This window comes from Conger conger, chromosome 16 (assembly GCF_963514075.1).
Source record: "Conger conger chromosome 16, fConCon1.1, whole genome shotgun sequence".
Lineage (NCBI taxonomy): Eukaryota > Metazoa > Chordata > Actinopteri > Anguilliformes > Congridae > Conger > Conger conger.
The window spans coordinates 33,265,152-33,292,481 of record NC_083775.1 but is presented as its reverse complement, the minus strand read 5'-3'; the positions used below and the strand labels follow the sequence as shown (position 1 = coordinate 33,292,481).

Below are 27,330 nucleotides of genomic sequence, written 5' to 3'. Positions count from 1 at the left end.
TTGAGCAGTAAAATGTCACAGGCTGCAGGTCTTATGGATCACGCCCAGTTGTGCTGTCCAATTTGTCTGGATCTATTGAAGGATCCATATTGGTTTTGAGTCTGTGGGTCATGTGACCTGGAAGCTATTTAAAAAGAAAACATAATTTAAAAAAATGAGAGATTGTGTGTTTGATGACTTACTGGAAGTCTGCTCTCTCTACACTCACTGCTCAGCTTGGCCTCAGTCCAACACCACACCTCCTGCAGCTGTGCGCAGAACCAGGAAGTAATTCCCCCTCTCTCTCTGTCACGCAGTTTCAGAGAAACAGAAACTCTCTGTCCGTGTGAGAGGCAGAATGGCTGAAGCCAGTATCTCAGTGGATCAAGACCAGTTCAGCTGTTCGATCTGTCTGGATCTACTGAAAAATCCAGCGACTATTCCCTGTGGACACAGTTACTGTTTGGGCTGTATTAAGGGCTGCTGGGATCAGGATGATCATACTGGTGTCTTCAGCTGTCCCCAGTGCAGAGAGACTTTCTTCCCAAGGCCTGTTTTAAGAAAAAACACCATACTGGCTGACGTGGTGGAGAAACTGAAGAAGACAGGACTCCAAGCTGTTCCTCCTGCTCACTGCTATGCTGGACCTGGAGATGTGGTGTGTGATTCCTGCACTGGGAGAAAGCACAAAGCCGTTAAATCCTGTCTGGTGTGTCTGGCCTCTTTCTGTGAAACTCACCTCCAGCCTCACAATGAATCTCCTGCCTTTAAGAAGCACAAACTGGTCAAAGCCACTGGAAACCTGCAGGAGAAGATCTGCTCTCATCATGACAAACTGCTGGAAGTTTACTGTCGTTCCGATCAGCAGTGTATCTGTCTGCTGTGTACGATGGATGAACACAGAGGCCATGATACAGTCTCAGCTGCAGCAGAATGGACAGAGAAACAGGTAGGGACTGGAGCTCTTACCCACAATTACAGTGATCGTAGTGACAACCTGCAGACTTATCAATTGTATTTTATGGAATATTTTGAATGTTTTTATGAATCACATTTTTAAATGTTTATGAAAACTATGAGAAATGCACATTACATTTAACCCTTGTGTAGTCTTAACATTCTGTATTTTCCCCTTGTCCTAAGGGTGAAAAATGATCCAACTTCTCTAAACTCCGAAAATAAAGCAGCTTAATTGAATTAAAAATCCCAAATCTATTTTGCAATAAGAAAAAGCCTGTAACTCATCACAAACTGCTTCATCAAATTTGAAGTTGAAAAAAATTATTGTGGCGGGTCATTTTTGACCCTGAAGAAAACACAAGAGTGAAATATTAAATATTAACACTCCTATAATGTTAAGATCTTTTGACCTCTTTTATGTCTGGGGTAAAATTGAGACCAATAGTTCAGATAAACACACAATTATTGTATTAGAAATAGTTTGCCACCTTGGTTGTGTTAGTAAAACAAAGTTTTACCAGGAACCAGTAAGATGACCGTTGTCACAGGAAGAAGCAGATCCGATGTTCGTCATTAGAAAACAGGAAAGTTTATTACAATCAGGAAAATGTTCCAAAGAGCTATGGTGTTTGGGGTGTTTTAAAGGATTACATTTGCATATATTCAAATATGTCTACAAATCGAGGTGTAACCTCTGATTGGTGGTAAGGAATTGCGCCTATCCCGAGCACCTCGGATTGGGCCATTCAAATCCTTAATGGTTGCGAGGCCTTGCCCCGCTCCCCCCTGGAGTCCAGTGGAAAATCCCCAGAAGGGGAACCTTGAAACTGATAGCGATCATTATCATTTGTGAAGTGGTCCAATACACAAATTTGTCTGTCTCCCAACAATTGCCACGTTCATATTGTTTCCAAAATTACTAGCCTTTTATCCATAAATATGAAAAATCCACCAGAATCATCCACAAAAAAATCTGAGATTAAAATAAAAATGGTTGTATAATTTCTAACATTTAGGGGTCAAGAGAACCCCACACAACACATTTGTATGCAACGTTGGTACAGGATTTAGTGTAGCAGTATGTTTACCATTTAATCCCACCAAATTATAAAGTTTGAAAAATCATAGAGTATCAATATGAAACAAGATCAACTGATTTTTAAGAGATGTCAAACAATAAAGGGTTCAAATTGACCCAAAACATAATAGGAGGGTTAAGTGATAGCCCTTCTCCACTGTCTTACCATCAGTTACTGTTGCAGAGTTCATAACTTCACTGGGTTCCATGTTGGTATCTGTCTGTTGCCATGCCGACCTTGCCTGAATTACTCTGTGCACTTCAGCACCATACAAGCCGCAGGGACATATAAGCACACAGGTCACATGCAGGACATGTAATGTAAACACTATGAACCGAAGATCAGATTCTACAAACAAGGACACAGTGGCATTGATGCAATGCACCACTCAGCTACAGGAGTGAGAGGGAGAGAGACAGACTGGATTTATTTTTATTTATCTACCTAATGTAGTTTAGACTCTCCAGTTAGTCTAACCTGCATGTCTTTGGACTGTGGGAGAAAAACAGAGTACGAAGAGGAAATCCATGTGGACAAAAAGAGAACTAAAAACAGAAAGACCATCATCTAGGATTCAAACACAATAACTTGTTGCCGTGGTGGAGGCAATGCTACACACTGCATCACTGTGCTGTTCAAACATGTCATAGTCCTGTTTAATTTGGAATATGATAATGTAGTTGAAAACAAGATATACTGTACCTTGTTCACATGTTACATGAAAATAATGTGTCCACAGAAGCAGCTGGGGGTAACACAGAGTAAGTTCCAGCAGAGAATCCAGGAGAGAGAGAAGCAGCTGCAGGATCTGAGGCAGGCTGTGCAGTCAGTCAAGGTGGGTACTGACCAGAGGAGAACACCACAGCTGACTATGTTGGAGCTCAGTCAGGGCTCTCCTCCAGTCAGTCAGTGAGGAGCCCAGTGTTGGGCCACGTTCCAGCCCTGTGGGGCCCAATCTCACTGGCTGTCTGGGGTCCCAGTAAGATTGTAAGTCCTAGTTAAATTGTTCAGCCCTTCTCTCTCTCTGTCTCCTAACAGCGCTCTGCACAGGTTGCAGTGGATGACAATGAGAGGATCTTTACTGAGATGATCCGCTCCATTGAGAGAAGATGCTCTGAGGTGAAAGAGCTGATCAGAGATCAGGAGAAGGCTGAAGTGAGTCGGGCTGAAGGACTCCTGGAGCGACTGGAGCAGGAGATTGCTGAGCTGAGGAGGAGAGATGCTGAGCTGGAGCAGCTTTCACACACAGAGGACCACATCCATTTCCTCCAGGTAACATCACTGGCTCTCTGACAGTCTGCATTATGTACATTGTACATACTTGGTGATGTGCGTTCCTAATTTATAAAGATTGGCTCCTGGCATCTGCACAGCAATATGTAGTATTGAGACTGTTATCTGTCTGTCTGTCTGTAGAGCTGTGAGTCTCTCTGTGCCCCTCCTGGACCTGGAGACTTACCCAGCATCACTGTCAGTCCACATGTGTCTTTTGAGGCTGTGAGGAAATCTGTCTCTGAACTGAAAGAGCGACTGGAGGACATCTGCAAGGGGGAACTTGTCAAAATTTCTCAATCAGGTTGAAAAAACTTTCATGAGCAAAATATACAGTCCTGTGTGGGAGCATAAGGCACCCTAGACTTTATTATATATATCATTTTTTATATATATTTATTATATATATATTTTTCTTTCTGTGTGTTAGTATAAAAGAGCACATTTTAGATCATTTCCAAATATTCATTTTCCAAAAGATTTAATTTTACAGAGACATTTTTGTAATTAATTTTAAAAAGCAACATATTACTGTAAGCAATTGACTACTTTTTACATAAAAACTTGATCAAGACTGTTTGAGATCAGAAGCAAGGAGCCAACCAAATTCTGCAGAAGAACTGTGGAAAGTTCTCCAACATGCTTGGAACAACCTCCCTGCTGATTGTCCTATAGAACTGCAGGACAGCGTTGGCTGTCTCAGAGTGATACAGTTTTACTTTGCAGGGTGGTCGCAAAAAACATTGCTTTGATTCAGTTTTTAACTATTCAGCCTAATTAATAAAATGTAATGTAAAATGTATAGTACGTTTATTTAGGACCGTTTATTTAATTATTTTGAAAGAATCTTATCTGTACAGAATGTTATACACAGTTTTGCACAGTACTGTATTTTAACCAGCTTTTATTCCACACAAAACCAATGAAGTGCATTTTTCTCTCACTCTGTCTGCAGTGAAAAACGTCCCTACTGTAGAGCCCAGGACCAGAGAGGATTTCTTACAGTGTGAGTGCTCACTCTGAAACTCTGAGCTGGCCCACACACACACACACACACACACACATACAATGTCTTTTTAATCAGGTATCGTGCTTAAAATGTACCCTAAAACAAGTAAAAATGCATGACACTTTCATTAAAACCATTTATCATAACTTCTCCTATTCAATCATTGTGCATTTCCTCTGAAACAATCATGAACACACATGCATACTGTACACACATGTGGAGAAATAAATTAAATCATGCTGTACACTGACAGTATGTATGGAGAAAATAATGAATTATAGACAGACCTTACCTGTCCTCATATTAAATCTAAACTTTCTCCTCTATCAGATTCCTGTCAGCTCACACTGGACCCCAACACAGCGTATAAAAACCTGCGTCTGTCTGAGGGTAACAGAGTGGTGACCTGTGTGAGAAAGATCCAGTCATATCCTGATCATCCAGAGAGATTTAATGCCACGGCACAAGTCCTGTGCAGAGAGGGTCTGTCTGGACGCTGTTACTGGGAGGCTGAGTGGAGCGGGTGTGGGGTTTGTATAGCCGTGTCATATAAACACATCAGCAGGAAAGAAGGACAGGGTCATCAGTGTGGTCTGGGAAATAATAATCTGTCCTGGAGTTTGTACAACACTGGCTCTGGATACTTTTTCAGGCACAATAAAGTTAGGACTGAAATCCCTGTCCCCCCCTCCTCCAGAATAGGAGTGTACCTGGATCACAGGGCAGGAACTCTGTCCTTCTACAGCGTCTCTGACACAATATCCCTCCTGCACAGAGTCCAGACCACATTCACTCAGCCCCTCTATCCTGGGTACTGGGTTAATTTTGATAATTCTATAAAACTGTGTGATCTTTGATGAGACCAGCTGTAACCAGTGTGAGAGAAAAACACTGCAGGGAGAAAGAGAGGAGAAGTAAATAAAACATAAAAGATTGAGGGTCTGATGAGGTGCACACCTCTACACCTCTACCACAGAGAAACACATTTTACACAGTTCACAAGCTGATTTCAGTATAAAATGGAAGTACCTCTTGATGTATCATTACAATGGCAAAAACATCTATCCTATATATTTTGTTACTTTCTTATTGTTTTTTTTTTTTATTCAATAAAAACTTGTGACTAACCAGCTGGGGGCAGCTGGTTACTGGTATTCTGTCAAAGGTAGTTCCCAGTAATTTCCAGCAGCTTCCAGCAGTCATATTTGAATGTCACAGGTGACGCTAAGACAATACATTTGGACACCTAATTCCACAAAAGCCAAGTAACAGAATTTCTAGGGTTTTTGTGTTCTAAATGTTGGAGTGATTCATGTATTAGGAATCCTTGTGCAGTTTACCACAAATTACCTCTGCTTCTGCCAGTCTGCAAAAGCCATTCAGAAGTTTACATCACACACAGTCATATAAGCACAATGTGGAGGATAAGAAGAACAAATTGTGTTGACTCTATTTTTGTTTTGGCTTCCGGATCGCAAAAAGATCCATAGATTTTAAAAGAGACTTCAGCTTGTTAATGAGAGACGTCAGAGGAGAATGGCCAGACTGGTCACAGCTGACAGGAAGGTGACAATAACAAATAACCACACATTACAACAGAAGAGCATCTCTGAACACACAACGCATCATAATCTCTAAGTGGATAGACTACAGCAGTAGAAGTCTAAAAAATAAGTGTAATACATACCTAATAAAGTACTCACTGAGGGTGCGACATCTTATATGCTTTAGTTGCCTTTTGCAGAACAAGTCACATGAGAAAGGGCTTCTGATCGCACACTTGCTTCGAGCCATTTCTTTCCAGGGTATGTTTCCAGAGAAACACAGGATGAAAGGGGTGTGGTTTAGATATAGTTCCTCCAATGGTTTGTCCCCTGTTGAACTAAAGGCCATGTGACCACTGTCGGAGCAAACATAGAGCAGTTTTCGTAATCGTGTAAGAGATCCAAATTACATTTCTGACCTTTTCCTGTTTCCAATAATTAAAAGGTAGTATGCTCCCAGAAATTAAGCTCATATCCATAGCCAGGGAACTAGTCTTGCAACAAAAGTATATACAGTGTGCATACATATGGCATACCATATGTACCTTTTATGCATACCAGTCAGGTATTCTATTTAGGTGACCCCCTCATCATCGTGTCTTGCTGACAAGTTATTTTCTTGTGTTGATGTCTCCTTTTTGTCACTCAAACTAATAAAGAACGGCTGTGAAACCCATAGAAAATGCAGACATGTGATGGTTTGCATACAGTGTGCTTTGGCAACATGTATTGGGCACATCATTTGAACATCTCCCATAGAAACATACTCAGAATTCAGTCTACCAGTATCACAATTCAGCAGTCTGATATCACAATTCAGTAGATCCTTATTGTCATTCCCTTGGGACACTGGTATTGCAGGACTGAATAATAATAATAATAATAATAATAATAATAATAATAATAATAATAATAATAATAATAATAATAATAATTATTATTATTATTTTATTTTTTATTTTTTTATTTTTTTTAAAGACAAATATGGTCTCTTTAGTACTCATCTCATCTGTCCATAAGAGTTTGTTTCAGAAATGTTTGTACTATTCAGTAAACTGTAGCCTGGCTGTTCTTGGGAGTATTTCACCATTTCAGAATTACTGAGTTAGCTGGATAACTGCGTAAAATCTTGCAGTAAACTCTATGAGGTCATCCTAGTGTAGTCTTCTCTTTAGTCATTGCCATGTCTATACATACATGCTGGAGAGCATTCCTGCCCTCGTCGACAGTTCTTCACAATTGAATTTATTCCTTGGTCATCCACTGCAGTGGTCTACCAGGTTGCTTGCTATTGCTGAACTCACCAGCAGATTCTTGCATCTTGGCAATACATCAAACAGTTGATATTGACACACCCAGTGTTTGGCTGTCTCTGATCAATTCATTCAGATTTTCCAACCCTTGATGGCTTGCTTTACTGGCATTGACACTTCATTGGTCCTCATGTACAGAGACAACAGCAACAGACTCCAAATGCATGATTCATCCATAGAATCAACCGTAGACCTTTTATTGGCATGAACTAATGATGCAGACACACAGCTGGCCAAGAAACAGCTGAGCAGCCAATTGCCCGCAGGGACTATGTATGAAAAGGGTTGCTATTCCTACATGGTTCACCCGATATGGACTTAAATACCCACACAATAAAGGCGACAGTCTCCACTTTGACCTCATAATCATTTTGTTATATTTAGATCCTAGGCGCTGGAGTATAGAGCCAAAACAACAACAACAACAACAACGAAAAAGTGTCACGGTCCAAATACTTACAGACTGCACTGTACGGCCGATACGTTTGTGCCATGTGCAACAGCTGGAACTTGGCCAAACGTCATACTCACTTAGCAGGTCGGACAGCACTGGGAAGTGGCAACAATGTGTGCTGTATACCGGAGCGGTGCAGTAGAATGGGGGTTATAAACAGACCCTTCCTCTGGGTGTCGCCTACAGACCCAGGCCTTCCCCTGCCCAGGCGACCAGTACAGCAGGGTGAGCAGGGAGACAGGAAGGATACTGCTATTTATCACGGCTTCACTTCCTGCTGTACAATTCTCAGCTGTGTGAGTGCTGGTATGTGCATACAGCGCCCTGAAAAAAGTATTTGCCCCCTTCCTGATTTCCTCTACTATAGCATGTTTTTTCACACTGAATGGTTTCAGATCTTTAGACAAAATGTCATATCAGAAAAAAGGGAATTACAGATTATTGTTTCATTTATTTACTCATTTCACCTCATTAAGCATTAACTGGTTGCACTACATTTAGCAGGCATAATTGCCACCAAAATCTTCCTATAATTTTGAGGTACAAAAGTAATAATTCTGAGGTACAAAAGTAATAATTCTCATCTCATCTATTTTTTGTATAATAGTCACAATATTGTCGGTAAAACTATTTAACGTCCATGGCAGTAACAAGCAATTTTCCTTGTCAAGTGAGATGCTTCAAAACCACATGCCAAAATAGGTAATGGCTGCCCGGGATGGGGCGGCACGGATGGTGCAGTGGGTAGCACTGCCGCCTCACAGCAAGGAGGTCCTGGGTTCGAATCCCCGTCGGCCGGGGCCTCTCTGTGCGGAGTTTGCATGTTCTCCCCGTGTCTGCGTGGGTTTCCTCCGGGTACTCCGGTTTCCTCCCACAGTCCAAAGACATGCACGTTAGGCTGATTGGAGAGTCTAAATTGCCCGTAGGTATGAGTGTATGAGTGTGTGAGTGTGTGAGTGAATGGTGTGTGTGCCCTGTGATAGACTGGTGACCTGTCCAGGGTGTATTCCTGCCTTTCGCCCAATGTATGCTGGGATAGGCTCCAGCCCCCCTGCGACCCTGATCAGGATAAGCAGGTTCAGATGATGGATGGATGGATGGATGGATGGATGCCCGGGATGGGGATGGTTGTGACACTTACTTATTTTTCAAACTCATTGTTTTTGGCATTAATCTGTTTCTCAGCATGCCAAGGCAAGGGAAGAGGAAAGCAGAAGTGGGTGTCCCAGTAAACACACTAAAGCAGTACATGGTTAGTCAGGCAGGCATATTCTCTCACTAAAAAGCATAATTTATTTTATTTGAAAAATATACTTGTGAGGTTGGTTCCGGGTGGTTGAGGCCCAAAAACCGAGACAAATCCAGATATGCAGTCCAGGTGCTTTTATTTACACAGTGGACACCAATTCCATGCAGCAATAGGTACAGTGCAGGCCCGGCCAAAATAAAACAAAATAACTAAAGGAAAACTAAATAGGAAAAAAATAACTAAAAAAAAAACAGGCAAACAAAGAAAAAGTCAGCCCTGCACTAGGCAATGTCCCTTTTACTCCTGGGCCCTTGCAGCTCTCCACACTGGCTGGTCTCTTTCCACTACGGCAGCATCTGAACCAGAAACCCCCCCCCCCCAGAACTCCAGCCTCTTCCCTTATATCCGCATGGGTCCTACTAAGAGAATGTTGATTAGTAATTAATAATCAATTATCCCCTGGGAGGTTAACACCTGGTCAACAACATATCCACACAACTCCAAATGACATTATAAAACATTATAATACATCTAAACAATGTTGTGATCAACAATGACAATTTAAATAACATTGCTCACCGAACTACCACTCAACACCCCTCCAACCCCTCCTTCCCCGGGAACCCCCCCTTCATAAACACCTGGTACCCTCCTGTACAGGTTCGGCAGTTCCGGGACTAAACAGAGGAGCGTGAGAGCAGAGAACAGGTGACAAACAATTGGTTGTCTTTACCAAACACTTAACAATAAATAAAAAGACATTCAGTACAAAACTAGTCTGTGTCTTTTTCTTTAAAACACTTTCTTTCTAACACTGACCCAGGATGGGAAAATACTAAAACATTAACTCTTGGTTGGCGGGTCTCCCGACAGAAACAGCCATACTACTCCAACACCACAACACAGACACCTCCAAGCCGGCTTGATCTAATCATTAATGGAAGTGGCCATGCATTGTGTGTGTATGCGAGTGTGCATCTTACACCATAGGGCACGGCTACACCGTGACAATACTTTTGTAAAGTGCGACATGATAAAAAAAAAATACTGATTTTGTTTTCAAATGATGATCTTTACTTTTAATTAGTTTGATATAAAATAATGGTCTATGCACAAGTGATTGTGTAACTATTATAGTATGGGTCTGATTTTAGCAAATATTTTGTTCCTGCTACATCCGTCCCCAGCTAGTGTTATAACTCACCCATTACTGGGGTAGGTTGTAACAGTGGCATTCCTTGTATTTGACATTAACACACACATTCTGTGATATTGTAGATGATGTCTAGATTACTAGTATTTGTATCAGACAAATATAGCATAGCTCTAGCATAAACATCATTGAGTTAAACATGTTGGAGCAAAATGTGTTACAATTGTCTCCAAGAAAATCTCCAAGTAAAAATGTGTGTCATTGCAAAATGACTCAGTATTGTACAAGGATGTGAGAAAATAAAAAAAGATATTGGACTTTGTTGCAAATAGTTTTAAATGCAAACAGATTTGTGATTTTGTCATTTCTTCTCTGGAAAATATTGTTGCCTAGGAACCACCCCAGTTACATCTCACCTGGCAAATCAATAACCACACTTGCATTCCTAATTGTATGTTCAACCATATGCCAAATGCCAACAGTAGCAAGATTATAAAGAGCCTTTAATGAATGGAATATTCTGGTATTTAGCATTTGCGTGTCTCGTGAAGATTCATCAGCTCTTATCTACATTGCACACCTTTTGGAACGTGTTTTTCTTCTCTTCCATCACTTAGCCTGACACATTGTCCTGTTGCCAGTAGCCTTGATCTCATGTAGAAATAACATCCAATTTCCTATGTTTGTACAGTATGTATTTTCCAACCCACTCAATTTATAATACAGCTCGAGAAGCATCAATTCACCATCTGTTTACATGAACCTATCGAGATTTTGATCATTTGGATTGGGATTCAGATTTGGTCATCCAATCCTACCTTTAATCAAGTTCAAATGTTGGTTTTGCTTTTAAAATAAAAATAAAATAAAAATAAAAGGTAGGCACTAAATAATGTTGATAGCAAAAATCTGAATAATTTTATCCCACTGGAAATTCAGGATGGATTTTAAAAGGCGAAGGCCACTACAAATGTATAACTAAGATACTGATATACTGCTGTGTTGGGGGGAAATACGCACATCTGCAATATGCATTAGTAATAGTATTTACTGTTTACATATTATAAAATAAATTCTTCAAAATGTTTCAACTGCTGCTTTGCATTTCACCATAAAGTCAACAAGCCACACCTGTCATTACTGAACTTTACAATACTCCCTTATGGCTTAAGCTCCAAGTATTTATTCATACACTTACACTGTTAATGCGTAAGTGTAATGCAGTCTTATTGACTAATGCCTCAATATATAAAGGACAATGGACAATAGACAATAATCAGGGCGGCCTGTAGCGTAGTGGTTAAGGTAAATGACTGGGCCATGCAAGATCGGTGGTTCTAATCTCGGTGTAGCCACAATAAGATCTGCACAGCTGTTGGGCCCCTGAGCAAGGCCCTTAACCCTGCATTGCTCCAGGGGAGGATTGTCTCCTGCTTAGTCTAATCAACTGTACTTTGTTCTGGATAAGAGCGTCTGCCAAATGCCAATAATGTAATGTAAACAATAATAAGTCTAATGGACAAAATGTCTCCCATTTTTCAGAAAAAAGCTACCATTTGCAAGTTTTTGTAACTTTTGAAACTTTCATTAAATCAGACACTTCACTTAATAATTCTGGTTCGCTAGGACATCTCTCGTTGACCTTCCAGCTGGTCCATCTGACTCCAATCCGGGTGAGGCTGTGGATGACCACCCCTGCCGTCATGGAGAGGAGCATCGCATTGTGGAGGACACTGCAGACGAGGCTGACGCCGCCTGGTCCCTGTGGCTCCACGCACAGGTAGGTCAGACAGATGTGCAAAGTGCCCCTCCAACACCTCCGTTCGGGTGTGCTTCTGGTTTTCCCCTGTTCTGGGTGCTGCTGAATCTTTCCTCTGTGTCGGTGTTTGCCGCGACAATGTAAGAGTGTTAGCCAAGGTAAGCACTGTCAATTAGCATGATGCTAGCAGAGAGAACTCTTTAGAAAATATTACTATAATAATGAACTGAGCATCAGGGATCGACACTGACCATTTCGCCACAGAGTTGGCTATAGTGAGGTTTGCTCATTCACAAACTCCCATTCCCTCTCAGGGGCCTGGGTGTTTTCCCATATAGAAAGATCTGTGCTTGGTCATCAGCTTGACATGTTATGTACTGCTTGGAACAGAACCTAACTGGTTAACCAGGCCGGGCAATGCAGAGACTTTTTTACCAAAGACACAGGATTTCTGGATACACACACACAAGACTCCAGTGACTTGCTAAAATGTATAGAACCAACAAGAACCAAAGTAATAAGAACATGTTCCTCCATAGTCAAGGGATAACACCTTGAAGCGGTGTGTTTCAAATCCGGACAAATTAAATTTGCTAGTGAGTTCAGATTTGCTCCTTCTCTAAATCTAAATCATGCGTGACATTCATTATTTGTAAACACTTCAAGTTTCATTTGAAGCAATGTTTTCCTGTGGTGTTGTAGGCAATAGACAGTGAACAATTGATGCCATTTCTATGGAATGGTCCTGTTTACACAAATGTTCTTAGGACTACATTAACTCCTCACATCTGAGCATATGTCATTAAAACATTGTTTACAGCTGCAGAGAGATAGAGAGAACATGGATATTCCAGTTTTTCACTCACAGGGGACCAATTTCAGCCTTGCTATAAGGCTTGCCCTGCTGGAGGCTATATGGGTCGACTATGCCACCCTGATTGGGACATAAGATCAGCAAAGCACAGTAACAAGAGAAGAAGCGTTCCCAAAGGGCACCGGTCACACAAATTAGGAGAATTTGCAGATATGATCCGTGATGTCATTTCCCTGCTGAAAAAAAAAGAGCTCAGCTTAGGTTTTGAAACAGCTGGTAGCTGGTCGGCCAGTTCAGACCAGTTCCATACTCAACATGGTTTAACCAGCGCAAGCTATGTTATGAAAAAGCTGGCAGCTGGTTGGGCAGTTCAGACCAGCTCCATACTCAACATGGTTTGACCAGCTCAAGCTATGTTTTGAAACAGCTGGTAGCTGGTTGACCAGTTCAGACCAGCTCCATACTCAACATGGTTTGACCAGCTCAAGCTATGTTTTGAAAAAGCTGGTAGCTGGCCATTTCAAGCTGGCCATAGCTTTTACACCAGGGGTTGTGGACCAAAAGCCAAGGCCATGCGTGACATTCTCTCAGTCTCACAAGGACGCGAGTCACTGTCTGGAGCCCTGACAACCAGGGGCACACCACAACAACTACAGCTAGATCCTCATTCTCAAGCGGTAGAAGCTCCCCAGAAAACCATTAGACGTGTTGAGAAACACAGCAGGAACGATGTGCATGGGGATTGTGCGTAGAGGGAAAATGAGCAGCCTGTAGGCAAGGCCCAAGGCCCTCTCCCGCTTAGTCTAATCAACTGTTCGTCGCTCTGGAGAAGAGCGTCTGTCGGGTTTGCTGACAGAAAGCACCATCAAAAGACACTGGGGTTGCATGTTCTGAAGGACTTTGAACATTTTTAGTTTTGTGCTTCGGGTCATTTCAGTTGTCCGGTGAGACCTTGATTGCAGAATGGTTTATAAGTTAAGCGCCGTTTTATTTACTTATGCAGGGCAATGAGCAAACATAACATAAACCAACTTTCCATTTTTCCTCTAGTCTTATCAGCTTGGCAAAATGCTGTGACATTATTTGTCCAACAGATGGCAAGATAGAGGCTTATTCAAAGAGAAAAATTCCAAATTCTGTAATCTTGATCTTGTGGTGTCTGGATCATAAATTTCTGAATGATACATTTCTGGAAAGATTTACTCAGAGGTAGTGGAATATGGTTTGTAAAAAGGGATTGCAAAATTTTGATAATTCTGCAGCAAACTGAAATGCTAGTGATGGGGAAATGGGGGATCATAATACCAAAAATACAATTAGCTGTCAATCACTGACAGGTTTTAATTATTCAGGTTTTCCTCTTCACAAGAAAACTAAAGGAATAGCTTAGCTCAGACATCATGGTATGGTAGCTCTATTTTTTTGTGTTCCTATAGGTGTATGACTTTCTCCCACCCTTATATATATATATATATATATATATATATATATATATATATCCTGTATTCAATATTCATTATTGTATTGTACTGCTATCTCTGGATTGTAATGAGAGAAAATTACGGCAATTAAAATTAGATACTTGGCTAGTTGCATATTAGTTATTACCAAATGTATCCAGCACAATTCTAGTTTAAATGTGGCGCGCGTGATTTCGACGTTTTCTCGGTGCAGCCGTAGGTTAACTCGGGTGCTATGGCTTTTAAAATGCGCTATTATTCAACTTTCTCAGCAGCAACTTCGTTCCTCTTAATTTATTTGGAGCTCTCCTCCCTCCTCCCCTTCCCCTCCCCCTCCCCACCGCTCCCCTTTCTACCCCTCCCATCCAGCTCCCAGTGGTTGGGCTACACCGCGGAGCTGTCAATCTCAGAGCAGCTGAACGCCGCTAAGGTTTTTCCTCCCATCTCCGGGAACCTGCGCAGTCCTGTGTCGCGTGTTGCTCTGGCATTTCGTTTCTGCACATAAGTTTTCATTTCATCTGCCGTAGCGAGACACAGAACGCGTTCAGTTTTCTCAAAGATACCCATTTAAGAAAACCAACACCAGAAATCTAAAGAACCGTCGCACATTTGCGTTCCAGCGATCAGCAGCGATTACGATGTCTGGCGAAGACGCACCTGCTCAGGAGCAGAAAGCTGAGGATCAGAAGCAAGAAACCAAAACAAGCGAACAGCCTAAAACTGAATCTAAACCGGAGTCCAAGTCGACCACCGAAGCTCCGGCTGCATCGGCTACGGCGACAGCAGCAGATAAGCCTCCCGAGGAGGAGGTTTTCACCTACCGGTCCTTGGTACTCTCCGGCCATGGAGGCTATGATAAAGTCAAGTTGCAGGTGAAGAAGGGCAAGCCGGCTCCGAAGAATGGAGAGGTCGTGGTGCGAGTCAAGGCGTGCGGACTTAACTTTGCAGATCTGTTGGGAAGACAGGGGTTGTACGACCGCCTGCCATCTCCACCCGTCACGCCCGGAATGGAGTGCTCCGGAGTGATTGAGGCTGTGGGAGAAGAAGTAACAGACAGAAAAGTGAGTGCATCATTTCCTTCCTTTTACTTTCCCGAATTGCTTGTTCATCTGTTGTATCTTCATTTAGCCTGCATATTCGGATACTTTTTTGTTTATCTGCGTGAGCCCGTGTGCTCTGCTACACTGAAAATGGAATAGCCTGTCATGACTGATGGTGACCGTTTTTCAGATATTTTTCCCCAACTAATCGTTTTCTCACAGTTTTGGCCTAATGGCACAGTCAAGTTGGTTACCAGAAAATCCACTTTACATTGTGCAGTACAATAACGAGATACCGATTGAATAATAAACTACGTGCTTGCGATATTTCAAAGGTCCTCTCTGACTGGTTTTGTTCGCTAAGACAATATTTGTAGTCTACGATGTTTTGGTTTATAGATATAATGGGTATAAACGCCTTTTGTGAATTAAGAATGGAATTGCGTTAGGTTGCAAACGGTGAATTTAATTTCAAACCAGTGAGTTCGACCAGATTTGGAGAGGATTGCTGACTTATGAATCTCATTGGCTATAGGAAGCCGGTGTCCTTGTCTGCCTCCGCTATGCGCACGTAAAATGTATTTCTGTGCAGGTTCGATTGACAGTTGGGTTACCAAGTTTTTTCTTGGTTGCCAAAAAAAAAAAATAATAATAATAATTTTCCCCCGCTCTTTAAAAATGTAATTGATTCAAATGAGACCCAATGCAAATGTTGTTGTTTTTTGACTAGCCTACTAACTGTAGCCTATATTAATGGTGTAAAAGTGCAAATGCAGCACGGTGGCATTGCCTTTGTTACTGGAGAGTCCCTTCGCAGCAAGCGAATAGGGCGAGGCGCGCAGCGAGGTTTAAATTTCAGTTTTATCTTCGTCAACAACTTAGTATTGTGAAAGGAAAACGCCCACTGAATTTGACAGCCATCGACCTAATGGTAATCTTCAGTTTCTTACTGCAACATCCACGTCATCAACATCAACATCCCTTTGACTGTAATTGAAATATGGCTCCAGTTAAGACGTACTACTTATGTCAACTCGACCAACGACCAACAGCTTAACTAAAGCACACTACTAAAATGAGCATAAAATAGTGCATCTATATGTAAACCTGTGACATACTCTCCCACTCAGAGCTGGAAAACTGTTGGATGACTCATGCATGTATGTTCGCCACTTGCCTTTTTCTGATAGTTTGCTATGGCTGGCAACCGTTGTGCACACACATAGAGCCGCATACACGCTGCAGCATTCGTCGTAAAACGAGACACCAGGTAGACACCCTTTCAGTTTACCGGGGTGTCGGGTGAATTTGCTTAGCCTGTCAATGTCTGTTAACACTTACAGGCCAGCAGCGACTGGGTGCGTGACTGTAAGGTATAACATGCGCTACACGAAAACATATAATTTAATTAAAAATAACCACTGCATTTTAGTCATTTGTAAAATAAATGTTCATTTTTGTGGCTTCCCTAACGATAGGCTACAGTAAAGTAGAAGGTATATGCTACAGTGTATATCATTGGATTTTGGAAAGTGTTATTTTGTGTTATCAGTATTCTTTCGTGACTTTTCATATTACTAATAATCTGATGAAATATCACGTTGTTTATCAACTCCATTCTTTGACTATGTATTGCCTTGTCCTCGGGCTGCCCAACCCTGTTCGAGGCTTATCTGTTCGTTTTTTACTCCAACCCGAACAAAGTACACCTCATTCAACAGCGACAGATTTTATTGAGCTGCTAATTAGTAGAGCCAGGTGTGCTAAATTAGGGTAAAAATGAAAACAAGGACCTGCCTTATCATATGATGCAAGGTGAACCAGTGTGCATGCCATAGGTTGTAGCTTAGAATAGTGGTCACCAGTCTCTATCTTTGAATGGTAACCTACACCACACATTGTTAACGTATCAAATATAAAATCAAACATGCCAAGTGTAGAGAAGGATTACACTGTCTTGTCTGATCAAATAATCTTCAGATAAATAGTTAAGTCCCAACACCTGCGTATGTCACTGTACTTTAATATTGGGGCACTGTACTTTAATATGGGGGCAGCTTGTAGCCTTGTGGTTAAGGTGCATGCCTGGGCCTCCCAAGGTTGGCGGTGTAGATACAATAAGATCCGCACAGCTGTTGGGCCCTTGAGTAAGGCCCTTTAACCCCACAGTGCTCCATGGTGGGATTGTCTCCTGCTCCTGTCAAATCAACCGTAATTCGGTAAACCGTAACCGTAATTTGGTAAAAGCGTCAGCTAAATAAAATGTATTGTAATCTAATATTGGCGCCTATAGTGGGGTGGAGACGTGTGAACATTTAGATGTGCATTGCCCCTCTTTCAGCGAGTAACTTGAACTCAAATACTGAAAACATCTCTGTAGGCATAACATGTCATTTGTCCCCGTACTAATCGCATACGGGTGAAAGCAGTATTTGTGAAATGGGGTTTCCAGCCAACTGCAATGCAGGTGAAGGGTGTAATTTATGGGAAAACGACTGTGGAACCAGTAGTGAGTGGAATCATTTATATTGGGTGCTGAATGTCTACTGGAAAGCCTGTTAGTACTGCAGCAACATTACCCCAAATGAACTCTTGACCAAGTGCAAGGAGGAAATGGAGGGGGGGGGGGAAATTTCCAAAAGCTGTGCCCGGGGGGGGGCACAGTGCCTAAGTTTAACATCAGCACTTTTTTTTAGACCCTGGGTTCCAGAATGCAGTAGGTTCTTTTTTTTAGGTTCGTTTAGGGTCTGGTCTGGCCCATATGTTCTCAATTATATTCCTCTGTCCCACATTGTCAGTATGGTATTTCCGTTCCCCCGCTCTCCCCCCTTTCTGGAGGGGAGGAGGAGGAGAGCAGGAGGAGAGGAGGAACGCATTCTCTGTGTGTGTATTCTGACAGCTGGCCATACAGTGGTTCGGATGGCGCGGTGCCATCTTCTCTTTCCCGCTGGGCTCGCTCGCATTACCAGCGCATGCCTCCGTACCGTATCGACGCACCGCTTAATGCGTGCTGCTGCCCTTCCTCAGAGGCGCACGCATGTTATCTGGTCTGTATCGGTGCTGGAATTCGTCTGTCGACTCTGCTGGAGTGCACTGTTTTTGGTGTGCTGTGGCTGTGCTGCCGTTGGTGCAGGTATTGGTGTGCTGTGGTTGGTCCACAGTCATTGGTGTGCTGGGTTTTTGCAGTTATTGGTCCGCTGTGGGTTGGTGCAGGTATTAGTGTGCTGTGGTTGGTGCACTGTGATTGGTTTGCCCCTAGAGTGCCCCTAGAGTAAGAGCATTTTTACTCTTCACTAATTGGAACGCTTTTGTCTGCTCCAAACTCAGGAGCTCTTGTGCTTCTTGGAAAAAAGTTGGTTTGGAGCCCTGTAGGTAGGGGGATTTTTCCTTGAGTGGCTTTCACAAGCAGGGGACCAGCAGGCCAGGCCTAGGATAATCCTAGTATGAGCTTGGCTTAACTAGCCAGCCAGTCAAGGCTGTAGCTGTATTAGACCCTGTAGCTGTGTTAGAGGGGCCCTGTAGCTGTGTTAGAGAGGCCCTGTAGCTGTGTTAGAGAGGCCCTGTAGCTGTGTTAGAGAGGCCCTGTAGCTGTGTTAGATAGGCCCTGTAGCTGTGTTAGAGAGGCTCTGTAGCTGTGTTAGAGAGGCCCTGTAGCTGTGTTAGGTGGGCTCTATTAGCTGTGTTAGATAGACCCTGTAGCTACGTTAGGCCGGCTCTATTAGCTGTGTTAGATAGGCCCTGTAGCTGTGTTAGAGGGGCCCTGTAGCTGTGTTAGACGGGCCCTGTAGCTGTGTTAGGCCCTGTAGCTACGCTAGGCCGGCTCCGTAGCTCTGTAAGTTGTGTTCGACGGGTCTCAGTGATCTCAGCCTGTGTGACGTCCGCAAAAAATATCAGCCGATGTCGACAAAATGTGATCCATGAGTCATCTAGTTCGACTAATGCCCTGCAGAACTCCTGCCTGTCAATGATCGATCCGGTCCATATCCACAATTATACACTGAGTGCCCTGATTGTGTGTAGACACAATGAGGGGGGAGATTTTGGATTTAAAGCTGCCTTTTTTAGACACACTGTAGACCTGAGAACCACCAATAACACTTTGAATGTCCTCAGATAGAAAGCATTTCAAACGGCAAGCGGCTATCACTCCCCACACTCAAAGTAAAAACATAACCAAATGATAAAATAAAATCCAGAACAGAAAACCAAGACCTAAAAATGAAGCCCCTGCTGCCCATCATCACCAATGCGGCAAGCCCCCCTCCCCCACCTGCCCCATAAAATAGAGACATCGAGGGAGAGAGATTGTGAAAGAGGGAGAGGTGGACAGAGGGAAGGGGAAAATAAACGGAGAGAAAAGCAGGGCATCGGCCTGTAACCGGAGTGGACAGGCATTACCCTGTTTTTCCACCCATTAAAAAAAGTTCAGCTTTGTGTTGTTCGCGAGGAAGAGAAAGTTTGGCTTGTATATTTTGCGGGGAAGAGCTTGTCAGGGCTTCCTGTGAGTGGATGTCCTATTATCTCTGCAATGAGGAAGAGGAGAAAGGACTGCCTCACCCCGCAATGAGATCTAAAAACACAACAGGAAGAGCAGCAAGGGCTGCCTCACCCTACAGTGAGGGCTAAAAACACAACAGGAAGAAGCTTCAGATCGTGGAGGTTGCACTGTTTCCTGTTTCCTCAACGGTCTGCTACTGGACAGGAAGTTTACAGTTTGCTGTTCAGTTTTCAAATGTAATCATTTTCTGGGCAGGGCCACTTAGACCTTAGCCAAGCCAAAATTTCAGAAGGCCAAATCCATAGGCACAAAGGCTAAAATCAATTTGACATGATTGTATCAAAGCCAAAAATCTAATTGTAAAAGCAATTGTCCTATTCATGCAATCAAAAGTCAAGAGAAAATAGTACACAAATGTCAAACTGTTCCAGAAAAACTTCATTTATACCATAAAACAAACTAGTACTGGTACATTGTCATGTAGCATACGACTGCTACCAAGAGCGCAATACCTGCAACCTGCTGATTGAATATGAGTGTTAGTCTCTGGAATACAAAAGTCTCATGTCACCTAGAGGCCTGGTTATAATCAATAATGTCATGCTAACCGAGTCAACCATAAATGCAACAAGACAGATAATCTTTAAACAATTGGACTTCTGGCATTATGCCAGGACCTAAAAAACCTAAAAAAAAACCTCAAGCTATGTTTTGAAACCGACCGGACAAGCTACTAGCTTCATGACCTGTTTGGCCATGCTTGTTGACCGCTCATATTCGGTTAGAGCACTTTATGACCGGCTTTACCAGCTGAATTTTCAAGCTGGCATCTCTGGGTCTTACAGCAGGGAAGGCTATCTGACCGGGATCAGAGTAGCCATGATGCAGGCTGAAGAGGTGTGACTTCAGTCTACATTACACAATGGGCAGGCTTTCCGCTGTCCTGACTGCAGTGGGAAGCTCATTCTGCCACCATGAGCCAGAACACGACCTGGTGTAGGCACCATTGAGTATCAAAGTGTGAGCAGATTTATATTTTAATATCATATGGCAGTGTACAGTATAGTAAAACCCCAATGGGGGAAATTGTGGAGAAGCCATATTGGTTCCTGCTGAATTATTCTGGTTACTGCAGCTCTGGAACCTCATCGTTGGAGCTTGGCTGTTACCCGAATCTCTGGAGAAACGAGCCTCCTGCTTCCGCCACAACGTGAACAGTGGGCTATTCTTGCATCCTTTCATTCAATCTTTGCATCTCAGTATCGCGTCTTCACACGGCGCTTCACAGTCCACCTGCTGATATGCCGGTGGCGTGGTCAATTTGCTCGGTGTCATACGTTTCCACCATAAACATGACATAAAGGGCTGTACATTCTGAGCTTGTTTTTTGGATTCTAACTGGATCCTTATAGCAACCATCGGCAGGTCCCTAGATCATGTGTCCAATTTGATTTTGACACAGGATCGCCTTGCCTCTCATAAAGTTTACTGCATGCGGCTGGCATATGACCTTTCGCAGTGCTTGATTGCCCGTCTAACAACCAGCAATGCAATCTGCTGCATGACCTTTAATTAGATGTAAAATGAAAGCCGCGATAGGCAAGGCCTACCTACTTAGCTGACGGATTTTAATTAAACAAAATGAACTGCTTGCCTGTTCGAGAGGTCGGATCTGATGCTTGTTAGTAACAAGCAGACCTGTTGTGTAGACCACTTTCAGACCTTCAGCTTGGTAATGTTGCTGTGGTACAAATTCATTTGGAATGGAGGTCATTGAGAGCATTCAGAAATGAAGGTGATGTTAAAAAAACAAAAAAGCAGCTATTTGAAGAATTTGAATCCTTTACTTATTAGAACGGTTCCAACTCTGCATTTTTATAGACTTCTTTTATTTTGTAGCTGTAAATGATTGTTTAAACCAGCTAATAATCAAACCCGAGGCAATCTCATTAACTTGAATCTTTCCCATCATAACCTTTTCAGTGACTGGCTATCTTTGGACACTTTTGCAATTGCCATTTTGTCCTGTATTTTTGTTTTCTGAATGTGACTTCATCTTTAGCGCTCTTGGTATTAGTGCTCAGGGACTTTTTTCACTGAAAACCGTTTGTTTTGCATTAATCCTTTTTGCATCGGTGGTAAAGAGCTTGATTTCGAAGTTGTAATCAGTTGCTACTTCTCTAGTTGATATACTACTTATGTTTGCTAACTGCATTAGGTTGACCAGTACGAACGGCTTTAGATTGGCCAGTACAAACACCGTAAGGTTGACCAGTCCAAGCACGGTTAGGTTGACCAGCCCAAACAACGTTAGGTTGACCAGTCCAAACAATGTTAGGTTGACCAACCCAAATGCCTTTAGGTTGACCAGCCCAAACGCCGTTAGGTTGACCAGCCCAAACGCCATTAGGTTGACCATCCCAAACACCACCTGTCAGCCTGTAACCCTGAGGTTTGCTGGTCTGCTGTATTCCAGGCTTGTTTTGAATTAAACTGTGATGTCCTGTGTCCTCTCTTACAGGTGGGTGACAAGGTGTTCGTGTTAAACCGGTTCGGGATGTGGCAGGAGGTGGTGACGGTGGCGGCCAACCACACTTTCCTCATGCCGGAGGGGATGGGCTTCGAGGAGGCCGCTGCCCTGCCTGTCAACTACATCACAGCCTACATGATACTGTTCGACATGGGCAACCTGCGGCCCAACCAGAGCGTGCTGGTCCATATGGCTGCAGGTAGGGGGAGTGGGGAGTTTAGCCTCTTATCGAGACTGATTAAAGAGACTGTCCTTTTCTACACCTGCATGTATATATATAATCTCTCAAAGCCAAAGGCAGGGCCCTCAAATTCAGTTCCTGAATGGTCTGCACTAGGTGCAGTTGGGGAACAAAAACATGAAAACCTGTATACACTGCAGCGTGGGGTTAGACCTGCATACAATATTCTTGCAACAATCGGCTACGGTGGAGTGGAAGGGATTTATTGAGCCGGGTAAACTGGAGGGAAGGTTGGACGGGTAGGCTGGGAGCTTGACATGCAATTCTGGACCGGGTCCGTAGCATCGGCGTATACAGCTGAATCATGGTTGCGAGTGTGGGGGGGTGGGGGGGTGGGGGGGCGGGGGGGGAGGGGCTGGACCGGGTCCGTAGCATCGGCGTATACTGCTGAATCATGGTCGCAAGGGTGGGGGGGGAGGGGGGGGAGGGGCTGGACCGGGTCCGTAGCATCGGCGTATACAGCTGAATCATGGTCGGGAGGGGGGGGAGGGGCTGGACCGGGTCCGTAGCATCGGCGTATACTGCTGAATCATGGTCGCGAGGGTGGGGGGGGAGGGGCTGGACCGGGTCCGTAGCATCCGCGTATACAGCTGAATCATGGTCGCGAGGGCGGGGGGGGAGGGGGGGGAGGGGCTGGACCGGGTCCGTAGCATCGGCGTATACAGCTGAATCATGGTCGCGAGGGTGGGGGGGGAGGGGGGGGAGGGGCTGGACCGGGTCCGTAGCATCGGCGTATACAGCTGAATCATGGTCGCGAGGGTGGGGGGGGAGGGGCTGGACCGGGTCCGTAGCATCGGCGTATACTGCTGAATCACGGAGGCGAGATGGTCGCGAGACGGCTGGTGGAAGGCGTGTCGTCCTCCGGATCAATGAACCTCCTCGTGAACGCCAGTGCACGGGGTTGTAGACAGTGTATCCTAGACAGTCAATACGGGTAATTGGAATAGATAGGGTAATCAAATTGGGAGAAAATGGAGAAAAAAATCTGAAATGTATAAATGTAATTCCTGTTAATTTTCTGACTGGACTGAACTGATCCTCCCTCAGACACCTGACCCAGTATGGACTGAATGGCAGTGTGTTTGCCTATGTGTGATTTTGTTTGTCTGTGTGTGTGTGTGTGTGTGTGTGTCTTGTTTTTGTTTTTGTGTGTGTGAGAGAAAGAGAGAGAGTTTGTGTGTGTGTGTATGTGTGTGTCTTTGTTTGTCCATGTTGGTGTTTGCTTTACACGTTGTGTGTGTGTGAGTGCGTTTCTGTATGTTTGTGCATGTTGGTGTTAATGTTATATGTTGTTGTGCATCTGTGGGCACGCGTGTGCGCACCTGTGTGTGCGTGTGTGTGTTTGTAGTGTTTGTTGTATGTTGCCATGTGTGTGTGCATGTTTGTTATATGTTGTGTGTGTGTCTGTGTTTATGTTCTATGTTCTGTGTGTGTTTATGTTATATGTTGTTGTTGTTGTTGTTGTTTGTGTGTGTGTGTGTGTGTGTGTGTGTGTATGTATGTACGTGTGTGTGTCTGTGTGTGTGTGTGTGTGTGTCTCTGTGTGTCTCTGTGTGTCTCTGTGTGTGTGTGTGTGTGTGTGTGTGTGTGTGTGTGTGTGTGTGTGTGTGTGTGTGTGTGTGTGGGAGTGAATGAGCAATCCGCTGCAGCCAGTGTGGGCAGGAGGATTGGTCATCCAGGGCCGCAGGTAGGTGGATTTGCCCTTGAAAAGTTTGCTGTGCGTCAGAGAAAAACATGCCATGAAGGTCCGTCGCAGTTTATCACCCGCTTACGCATTCTTCCTGTACCTGAAGGAGACCTCTCCACTCCCCTTACTAGACTGGGACGCCCAGTATTGCCCCCATCCAGCTGTCCGGACGTTGCTTAGGATTATGGGAGTGGGGCAGCTGAGCGTCTGCCTTTGCGATGGCAGGTTAAGCTCTTTTATTGATTTATCTCAGCACACATGACGGATGCTGGCCATTCTGGGCTGATGGATGTGTCCCTCTTGCTGCAAGTTTTCCCTGGCCGTTTAAGAGTCTTACATTTTCGATTTTTTGCAAATGAAACATTTAGTTTATTTCCTGGCCCATTTTATTTAGTCAAAATTGTATTTTATTTATGTGGTATTAGTATTTGCCAACTGCAAAGCAAGCTGTTTATCTACATAAAGGGGCTTCGTCCTGGTTTTTATTTGTTTCTACAAGCCTTATTGATTGGTGCAGTTGTTTGATTCACAGGATAGCATTTAATTTTTTTGCAGGTTGCCTAGTACATTATGTGTGTGCAAAGAAAAAAAATCTGTTCAACCAACATGCAATATTATCAGTATATGCTATAGAGACATGTTGTCCTCATTGTCTAGGCCTTGCACTCAATATATTTTTTATTGGGTAGAATAAATTTAGTTCATTATTTTAAGTCAATACTTATAACTTATTGTGCTATCGGCTCATTATAAAAAATGCATCAATGGTAGATTCGGTTTCAGAAATCCATCAAGGTAGTTCTATTCTTGCCTTGAAATCACATTGGGTGGATTGGCTGTCTAATGTAATTTTGTATCTAGAGTGCAGCCTTGTATTAAGATGGTTGTCCAAAGTGCTGTACTACTTTGGGTTTAGCTGTGTATAAAGCCAAGGGAAACTTGAGTGCTGTGTATAATCGGAGCTGCTTAGCAGGCTAGAAGCTGATTCGCAGCAAATCTCCTGCTCGACCCAATAGACACGTTTATCTTCTTCTTGCTGTTATGAGCATGCTCAGCTGCAGCCATGCAGAGTCATAGTCATGATGACAAAATGGCTGACACAAAATAAGTTTGAATGGAGATGTTTTCCCACAGGTGTCCAGTTAGCTGGGAGGTTGCGCCTGGTACTGTATGTGGTCTGTGTGAAATATACCCTGCTCACTGAGGCGAGGGAAGCGTTTGGCGCACTATTGTATGGTTTCTAAAAATGGATGAAGGCGTTGTGTTCGATGTAAAGTAACAGGAATTGATAATGGCCTGCTGTTGGCATCCATTAACTGTCCTTTGCTAAAAAAATGTTTTGCTACTTATTTACTTCAGATTCATTTCAAAGTATCTTGCTTGGCCCTGAAATTGCAAGCAGTATTAGAAGAATTTACAGAATTTACTTTGCCAAAGCCTACCTTTTTCATTGTTACTATTACTATCAAATAATCCAGGATTGTTCTATCGCACACTGTGTTGCATGTGCTACATTCATTTTGTGGACACTGTTGCAGCTTGATTTATTGCTGTCAGAGATTTGTGTGCGCATGTGTGTGTGTGCGTGCGTGAGCGTGTGTGCACATGTGTTTTTATGTGTATGCCATTGTATGCGTGTGTTTGTCTGTCTGTGTATCTGTCTATCTGTCTCTCTGTCTCTGTTTGCATGCCAGTGTGCGTGTACATGTGCATGTATCCTCGCCGGTGTTTTGCTTCGTCGTCTTCTGTGAAATTGCCTGTTTGCTCAAAACATACACATACTCAAAAATCCACTGTTTCCTTTTAAACGATAATGAACTGTTTCTCTGTCAGGAGTCAGTCAAAGGCCAGAACAGGACACATCCGAGCAGTTAGTGTGACGACCTTCAAACAGGGCTTGAAAAAGCGTCACGCAGTAAAAGTATATCAGCGTAAGGGAAATATTTATAAGACAAATATTTTATTGAAGTATTTGTGCTGGAGGGGTGAGGAGAAGCAGAGAAACAATGCTAAGACGGATTAGCTGCTGTTTGCTTATGCATCTTTTATGTTCCCAAGTAGCCTGTAATCACCCAGAGATCTGGGCAGTAGCAACTAGAGAGACATGACTCTGGACGTCAAACCCATCTCTATGCCGCAGTGAGCAGTTAGCGATACGCCTAATGGTCATTAATTGGTGTGCAAACCATGTTTTTTTTCCCCCCTCTTCCTGTGGCTCTTTGAAGTTTTTTTTTTTAGTTAGCATAGGTGCGCTAATGCTAAATCCAGAACTATTTAAATACAGCTATTGTGTTCACTTCGTCTCCTCATAAATCATCCAATTGCTGGCAATGTAGCAGCCTAGTGTATGCTACAGTGCATGATGTGCAATCAATCAAAGGCAGGAGAGAATGGCAATTACGTCCTTATTGGAGAGCCTCCCTCTGACTCAAATTCTCTCTGACTTTGACAAGCAGCTTTGAGTGTGACAGTAAAGAGCCTCTGGATGAGGTATGAGAGTCCAGGCATTAGACCGCGTTGGCAGCTACTGCGGTCGTGTGGTGAGAAATCTCGGTCCTCGATGACATGGCGTAGGATCGGATGACTCGCTCAGGCAGTGAATAACTGCGTTCACCCTGTGTTTTTGTCACCGTTAATCTGTCGTTGGCCTTGAAATCCGATCATTGGCAAAACAAAGCACAACCGTCGGCGTGTTCATGTGAATTTGATGAGCATGCGCTGTTGGGCCTTAGTGACGGTGTTCATGTGAATTTGATTGACGTGTCATGCTGGGCCTTAGTGACGGTGTTCACGTGAATTTGATTGACATGTCATGCTGGGCCTTAGCGACCAGTGTTCACGTGAATTTGATTGACGTGTCATGCTGGGCCTTAGTGACGGTTTTCACATGAATTTGATTGACGTGTCATGCTGGGCCTTAGCGACCAGTGTTCACGTGAATTTGATTGACATGTCATGCTGGGCTTTAGCGACGGTGTTCACGTGATTTCGTTTCACGGCTGAGGGTTAGTCGTCTGTGTAGAGAGCCTGAGGTTTCCGAGGTGTGCCCATTGGGCTGGGGGTCAGGTAACGGTGCAGACAGCGCAGGGAGAACGTGGGGAATGAAGGCGCTTATTCTATTCAGTGTGATTCATTTCTGTGTGGCTGCTAGCTGAGGACTGAAAAAGCAAGGGGGAAAGGGGAGAGAAATGGTGTACGTACATACATGCATGCATACGTTCACCTGTTCTTCAGACCAAATATCAGAATGGGGAAGAAATGCGATCCAAGTGACTTGTTGATGCCAGAC

The 27,330-nt window shown here is 43.5% G+C and overlaps 2 protein-coding genes across 3 annotated transcripts in view; both read left to right on the top strand.

The window, feature by feature from the left end:
- The first annotated feature begins 321 nt into the window (after positions 1–321).
- LOC133114318 (tripartite motif-containing protein 16-like) lies at positions 322–5,156 on the top strand. Its single transcript, XM_061223605.1, has 6 exons — positions 322–928; positions 2,758–2,853; positions 3,057–3,290; positions 3,435–3,594; positions 4,246–4,296; positions 4,630–5,156. The coding sequence occupies exons 1-6, from the start codon at positions 338–340 to the stop codon at positions 5,154–5,156; spliced, it is 1,659 nt and encodes a 552-aa protein (XP_061079589.1). The 5' UTR covers positions 322–337.
- Positions 5,157–14,445: 9,289 nt separating this feature from the next.
- LOC133114325 (synaptic vesicle membrane protein VAT-1 homolog) overlaps positions 14,446–27,330 on the top strand; it is a 37,890-nt gene continuing 25,005 nt past the window's right edge. For both annotated transcript variants that reach the window (XR_009705545.1, XM_061223611.1), the window contains exons 1-2: positions 14,446–15,106; positions 22,105–22,312. Coding sequence is in view for 1 of the 2 variants with exons in the window: in XM_061223611.1 (XP_061079595.1) it covers positions 14,684–15,106; positions 22,105–22,312 (631 nt within the window). In the remaining variant the exon portion in view is untranslated. The remainder of the gene's footprint in view (positions 15,107–22,104; positions 22,313–27,330) is intronic.

Coding starts and splice junctions, on each gene's coding strand:
- LOC133114318 (XM_061223605.1), top strand. CDS start 338: ATGGCTGAAGCCAGTATCTCAGTGGATCAAGACCAGTTCAGCTGTTCG. Junction 929..2,757: donor CAGAATGGACAGAGAAACAG/GTAGGGACTGGA, acceptor ATGTGTCCACAG/AAGCAGCTGGGGGTAACACA. Junction 4,297..4,629: donor CAGAGAGGATTTCTTACAGT/GTGAGTGCTCAC, acceptor CTCCTCTATCAG/ATTCCTGTCAGCTCACACTG.